This window comes from Astatotilapia calliptera, chromosome 3 (assembly GCF_900246225.1).
Source record: "Astatotilapia calliptera chromosome 3, fAstCal1.2, whole genome shotgun sequence".
Lineage (NCBI taxonomy): Eukaryota > Metazoa > Chordata > Actinopteri > Cichliformes > Cichlidae > Astatotilapia > Astatotilapia calliptera.
This window is the reverse complement of record NC_039304.1, coordinates 38,310,822-38,317,911: the sequence shown is the minus strand read 5'-3', so window position 1 is coordinate 38,317,911 and position 7,090 is coordinate 38,310,822. Positions and strand designations below refer to the sequence as shown.

The 7,090-nt window shown below is 42.7% G+C and overlaps 1 protein-coding gene across 1 annotated transcript; it reads left to right on the top strand.

Moving 5' to 3' along the window:
- The first annotated feature begins 938 nt into the window (after positions 1 to 938).
- Positions 939 to 6,633, top strand: LOC113019491 (pancreatic secretory granule membrane major glycoprotein GP2-like). Its single transcript, XM_026163251.1, has 13 exons — positions 939 to 1,014; positions 2,004 to 2,390; positions 2,972 to 3,255; positions 3,477 to 3,627; positions 3,755 to 3,842; positions 3,952 to 4,013; positions 4,169 to 4,369; positions 4,479 to 4,610; positions 4,704 to 4,891; positions 5,625 to 5,776; positions 5,862 to 6,107; positions 6,190 to 6,349; positions 6,547 to 6,633. Exons 1-13 carry the CDS (start codon positions 954 to 956, stop codon positions 6,631 to 6,633), a joined length of 2,199 nt encoding a protein of 732 aa, XP_026019036.1. The 5' UTR covers positions 939 to 953.
- Positions 6,634 to 7,090: the final 457 nt, after the last annotated feature.

Here is a 7,090-nt window from a genome sequence, read left to right as displayed (position 1 = left end):
CGAGCTGCACACCTGGACTCTTGCTCTGCCTCTTGTAACACACATCAGGACGGCTCAGTGGACACATTTCAGAGCTGAACAACACATCAGTGTTAGGACTGTTAACAGACACAAACACATCACAGACAGATGAAGGTGTGAAAGCCGACTTTTAGTGTTTTATCCAGATGTTAAAAGCTGAGTTCAGTGTTTTGGGGCTGGTGGTCATCATTCCTCCTGTTCTTACTGGACGTCAGGAGATCCTTTCCTGATGTGCTTGGAGCACAAAGCTCCACAGAGAATAGATTTGAATGTTTGTCTAATTTATCATTGTTGGAGACAAACTTCCTCAAACTGAACTAAAGTAAAACAGAAACATTTTATTTGAACATCCCAACCTGTTGCATGGATACGACAGTGCCGTTGGTCTGTTAGTGTTTCCTGTCAGGAACCTCGCTTACTTTCAGCTCGAGCTGAGCTCAATATCCTGGCTTTTTATGCACTCACACTTTTATTTACTTGTTTTATCTGATTTATTATTTATTGTTTATTTACTGACTGTTTGTATGCAGTGTATATTTGTACAACTTCTACAGCACTTTGGTCAACAGGTTGTTTTAAAACGTGCTGTATAAATAAACTTTGACTTGACTGACAAATAAAGTAAGGCCAGCATTGCATTGTTGGCATAATTTGGTGAATTTCCAACAAGCTGGTGACTCACCCTCCTGCCCCTGCCTCACCTTTCTTTTTAAAATCAACCAATCAACACTGGCAGCTTACAGGTGCTGCCAGAGGAATGCAGTGCTACTGATTTGACATATTAAACACTTTAAACTACAATAACTGATTTTTGTCTTCTTGTTTTCAGCAGAATCAAAAACACAACACAGGTTGGTTTTCCACAGAAACACAGCCCATGTTTATGTTTATGCTCGAGGCAAATACCAAACTCTACAAGTCAAAAGGAAATAATGTTTGGTTTGATGCTCCGCCCCCTCCTCATCCTTACTATTCTCAGCTTGCTGACAGAAGGTAAGTGCACACAGTTTGGAGCCATGTTGAATGTGGTCAAAGAGGCTACAGATGAGGAATGATGAAAAAATGTAAAAAAATTAAACAATTAAAAAATTAAAAAATTAAAAATTAGCACATTTTCATTCATTTCTGAGAAAAAAATAATAAAAACAAAACTTAAAGGCTATTTGTGTGTAACTTTTAGTGTGTGAGGTCTATTCCCCCATGAAAAGTGCTGATATCTTTTTGATAAAACAGGTTGATGAAAGTATGAGCATCAACAATGTGAAAGCAGTAACTCATGAAATTTAGCTTCTTGCTGCCTATTTGGTCAGTCTAAACTATGCACCCTGGAGATGACATTAAAAAGCTAATTTATTATTGAATTGAATTGAATTGAATTTATACTGAAGGGCCACCATGTCACAATTTATTCCATGTCTAATGCTCTCCAAACTTGACACCTTTGATAAGAGTCCCAACCTGAAAATTTCAACAACTGATCAAGTTTAGATCTATGTAAATTAATAAAATTGGTACAGACTGGAGTTATAACAAACTTCAGTTTATATAAGAGTCTGAATCTGGACATATTTACATCCCAATATTTTCTCTCAGTGTCCTAAGTAGTGGCTGTTCTCTAACACCACTTAGTGTGCACAGGAAGTGTGCAGCAACCGAATATAATCCAGGCTTAAAACAGTCACATGGCTGCATTAAAAGCCCCGACTGCAGCTCAAGTTGATGTGCACCAAAGAGTCAGGGTCCTGTCATTGTTGGCAGACATTTAATTTTAATTGTAATGGTGATATCAATTAGGAAATTAGACACACATTTTAATTAAAGCTCTGTGGGACTGAACATTAGACAGACATAATATTTCAAAGTCCTTAAAACCTCATATTCCATCCCTGGCTTTTCCAGTCAACATTTTCCTGTATGAATGTGACTGTCTCTTGCTTGCGGTGAAAGTTTTTTGCTTTTTTTTTTTTTTTTTTTTACTTCAGGTGATTCCCAAAATGTTGACCCCTGTAACAGCTACACTGTACTGAATGATGAGTGGCGTTCAACGAATAACATAAATAATCCAGTCCTACACTGTGATCAATCTATTAACTGGCAAGGCTGGTACCGCCTGTTTCTGGGGAGCTCCAATGCTCGTATTCCTGAGAGCTGTATAGACACAAACAGGTGTGGAACCCATGCTCCTCTGTGGATAACACAACCTCATCCCACACAGCCAGGTGAAATTGTAACTCGCACTGTGTGCAACAACTGGTCTGGAAGCTGCTGCCTGTTTCCATCACACACCATCCAAGTCAAACTATGCTATGGAAACTACTACATCTACAAACTTGAGAGGCCATCTGAGTGCTACCTTGCGTACTGTGCAGGTATTGTTACCATTTGAATATGATTACAGTGTAACAAATTCAGCTTTTTAATCTTTTTGTTAAATTAAACAGTTCATAAGAAAAATGGTTTCAGCACCAGAGCAGTGTTATTTGTTTGTTTCAAGCTTCCCCAAAGAGAAATATTTTAAAGTTACCAGCCACTGCCAGAATGTTTGATGATATCCACTAATCTCCTAAAATATGTTGCGTTACGAATATGAAAACAATGAATAGATCAAAAGAAAGAGGAGAGAACCCAAACAAAATTCTGCTACCTTCAGAATTTAATTTTATATCAGCACTTCAATATTGGTAATTGTTGTTGAAAAATAAGAACATTTTGGACAAAAACTTGCATTTTGGTCAAGTTGAACCATTGCTGTCCACTGGATGCTGACGGAGTGCTCCTCCTCTCTGCACATCTTCTTTGCCCCAGCATACTTAAATGTTCATATATTCATCTTTTGAACATAACTTTCTTTCCAGACTGTCCAGAAAGTTCCAAATAATCTACTTTCATTATCAAGAAGCCTTTTAGAGCTGATACTGAGCTGTTCATTCCTGTTATCTTTATTTTTAAGAAAATTATACACCTGTGGTGCCCAGTGTGGTGCCCAGTGTGGTGCCCAGTGTGGTAGACTTCACCTGCACTGTGACCGGCCCCACTGTCATCGACGTCCACAGCCAGATTAACTCCATCCAGGATCGCTGTGCGTACTCTCTGTTCTCGACTCCGTCACTCCCAGATTTCCTTGTTCTGGGGAACTTCAGGGACAGACGTCGTAAAGATGTGAGCTTTTTGGACAGTGTGACGCTGCGTGTGGACGGGCATGACATTCACCTGGAACAAGGTGGGAGAGTTCAGGTAAGCGACCTACAGCCACAGTTCATGTGTCAGAGTGGAGTCTGATCCAAAGTCCTCCCTCATCCTCTGCTGTGTCTCCTCTCATCGTTCTTCTCAGGGCTGTTAGAAGCAGTTCTTTCAGAGCTGCTGAACTCAGTGGTTGTTGCTGTGAAATCAGCCTGTTTGTGTGTTTGACATGTTTCACTCAGTGTTTCCTCCACTTTGTCTCTGCTGTGATGCAGCTGGACGACTCCACACTGACCCTCAGCAGCTCACCTCAGTTGGTTCATGGTGTGCAGCTCTCTAAGGACCAAACTGGAGTCACTGCCGATCTCACCAACCTCAACATCTCCGTCTTCTTTGATGGCAACACCGCACAGATCCTCTTAGAAGGTACAGAAAATAAAGTTTAATTCTTGTAACGTAAACTGTAAACTGTGCTGTTATTTATTGAGCTGTTGTGTGTGTCCAGTTTGAATATTGATGCTGATCTGACTCATTCTGTCCTGATCCTGTGCAGGACCTGCTGGTTCATCTGTGGAGGGTCTGTGTGGAAACTCCAGCAGGTCTCTGAGTGACCTGAGGCTCTCTGAGTACAGCTCCACCAGGTAAGACCTCATCACAAGCTCAGAGTCCCTCTGACTGCTGCTGCTGCTCATGTTGCAGATATTCTGTTTGTATAAAGGAGCCTGAACTTTGTTGTTTGTCGCCCCCTAGCTGTGAGATGCAGTACAGTGAGCCTGCTGACACCACGATCGACTGCACCAGTGTGACTGAACGGAGAGCAGACTGATCCACAAGGCAGGAAACATCTGTGTTGTACCTTGATCTCTGTGGTACATCACATGTAACTGCAGCACAGATAGAAGATAAACACATCTGATTACAGATTATCATTTTATTATCTTCAACTTCTTCTTCTGTCTGTGGTACAGCTGTAATCTCCTGAAGGAGGCGCCCTTCTCCTCCTGTAACAGTGACATTGACCCAGAGCCCTACATAACCGCCTGCACCAACACTTTGTGTAAATATCCTGCACTGGATGGACTCAACTGTCAGTTTCTGAAGGCCTACGCCAGAGCCTGCAGTCTACACAACCACGCTCAGGATGGCTGGACATCAAAGACCGGCTGCTGTAAGACCTTAATAAGACCTTATTAAGCTCTCCTTTGTTAAAGACCTGAACTGTGGATTTTTAGAGCTCACGTGTTTTCAGGATAATACATCAGTGTGTTCCTCTGTAGCCTCTGAGGCCTTCTGTCAGGACAGGACCTGCAGCGATCACGAGTTCTGTGGTGAGAAGACGGTCAGTGGTGACACTCGCTGCTTTTGTCGGGCCATTTTTTCCTCCAAGTACCAAGCAATCAACTCTTTGGGTACGACAGTTGTGACATCACCATGACAACAGGGCTGAATAATGGAGGAAAACTTCTAACTGTGATTTTTCTGACTGATATTGTGATGTTCAGGTGATGCAACAGTCTGCATGCAGGACTCTGCTTCAGTCACTCTGGTCGGTTGTCTCCTGGCGGACAAAGACATCGACTACTCTGCCTTACACCTCAACGACCCGACCTGCAGGGGTCAGGTGGACGAGCTCACCCACATGGTGACCTTCGGCTTCAACAGCAGCAACAGCTGTGGGACGGTGGTCACGGTGGGTTTCATCTCCTCCTCTTTACCTTCTACAAGCAGCCAAACATCTTCCATCATCTGCTGAGCTTCTCCTGCTCTGCTGCAGTTTGAGATCTTTCTGTGGGATCAGCTTCACCTCTGAGCTCTGAGGCTTCTCATCACGTTGATGATCTGTGTAGTTCATACACAGAAACATCAGAGTAGGAGTTTGATTCAGTACAAGGAGAAACTCTCTAATGTTTATGCTGTGTTAAAATAAAGTGACTTCATTTGATGTGCTCGACTTGTCTGCGTGACACGAGCGGTCAAAGGCAGAGACAGAAAGGAGACTAAAGCTGTTGTTGTTGCTTTTAAGAACAAAGTGAATGAGTTTGATGTTTTTGACGTGTCTATTTAGCAGATTGTTTCTGATGAAATCTGTGATTATAATCACTGACAAGATGTCATAAACATTGGACTGAAAAAACAAGGACACTTTCTTAACTTAACTTACTTAACTTCATACGTCTGAGTTAGAGGTCCATCATCTTCAAAGTGTAGTCAAAGTGTTGATGTTCTCAGATTAAAATCACTGTAAAGAGACTGAAAATAAAGTTAACGTGGCTTCATGTGTCTGTGCAAATAAAGCAAACAGAGCATAATTTACATTCACTTTTTCTAATTGAATAAAACTGATTCAGTGCACTTTGGGATTAATAAAGTGAATTGTCAGATGTTAAAAGTCAGTAACAACATCTGATTGTGTGACTCTGCAGACCAACAACAGCCAAGTGATCTACAAAAACACCATCATGACCCAGAGCAGCTCCTCTGACATCATCAATGGTCACGACCAAGTCTACATCGACTTCTCCTGCGTCCAAACTCAGCCGGACATCAAGACTGCCACCTTCAGGATCAGAGACAGGTGTGTGGTTGAATTACTTTAAGATGTGAAGCTTCTCATGAGGTTTGTGAGTCAGAGAAACCTGAAGTGTGTTTGTGTTCTGCAGCTCTGTGATCCAGCACATCACATCTGGAGTTTGGGATTACACTCTCACCATGTGTGCGACCACTGATGTTGGACACACACAAGCTGTGCAGTCCAGCACTGAAGTGCAGCTGATCCAGAAGATCAGGGTGCAGCTGAAGACTGACGGGCTGGATGGCGACGTGGTCGTCGTGGTGACCGACTCCTGCTGGGCAACTGACCAGCCATCACCCGACAGCACTCCGAGATATGACCTGATCATAAACGGGTGAGACAGACTCAGAGAGTCATGTGGTTTTGATCTCTCTCATGGACTCCTGAACAAAGTGTGTTTTCCTGTCTGTGAGCAGCTGTGCCAACCCTGCTGACCAGACGGTGCAGGTGGAGGACAACGGACTGGGAACCTCCAACTACTTCTCCTTCAGTATGTTCCAGTTTACTGGTAGCTCTGGTGAAGTCTACCTGCACTGCGAACTCCACCTGTGCCCCAAACAGAACAACTGTGTCCCGGTACAGCTTTGTTACCAAACACATCACACACAATCAAATGTATCTCTCTTCTGTTACGATCATTAAACAGGTTATTTTCAATTATTCTTGTTTCTATTCTGACACAAAAGCTCAAATGTTCTCAGCAGATTCAGTCCTGAATGAAAGGATCAGTGTTGATCTTCTAAAGTCTGGACTTTGTCTCTCGTTGTCTTTAGACTTGTCCTGGAGCTGCTCGCAGACGCAGATCTGCCAGGTCCAAATATGAAGGTGAAGCCTTCATCGGCATGGCCTGGACTCATTAGGTGAGACACAGTCTGCTTTTTTAATAGTGCTGAGAAGTGTTTGTAGACAAAGTGCTGATTGTTAGTGGTGTAGCAAACATGTTTCCCACAGAGAAATGTCTCCATTCAATTTAAGAGAAAGATATTCTCTGAGTTCCTACCAATGAGATTGTTTCCAACTGTCTTCGTGTAATAAATTTAATATACTGCTGAGTGAGTGAAAAGCCCTGGCTTAAGGTAAATGTCCATCTCAATACCAACGATAAACATTTAAGAGAAGGAAGTGACACCACAGAGAGGATGAAGGGTTGTTCAGCAGTCACAGTGGGGTCTGGTTTATCTTCTCAGGTGGTTTCCACGGTGACTCGGACTGACCTACAGGTTATTGACCTCCATGATCATCCTTGACTTCTGATTGGTCCTGATCCAGATCCTGTGTTGGGCCTGCGTCCTTGACCCAGCATTTTGAGTTATTGTG

Bases quoted from the DNA above. Each gene is read 5' to 3' on its own strand.
- LOC113019491 (XM_026163251.1), top strand. From the start codon at position 954: ATGTTTGGTTTGATGCTCCGCCCCCTCCTCATCCTTACTATTCTCAGC. The intron at 2,391-2,971 runs GTATTGTTACCA...TTTATTTTTAAG, and splicing joins CTACCTTGCGTACTGTGCAG to AAAATTATACACCTGTGGTG. The intron at 6,350-6,546 runs GTACAGCTTTGT...CGTTGTCTTTAG, and splicing joins AACAGAACAACTGTGTCCCG to ACTTGTCCTGGAGCTGCTCG.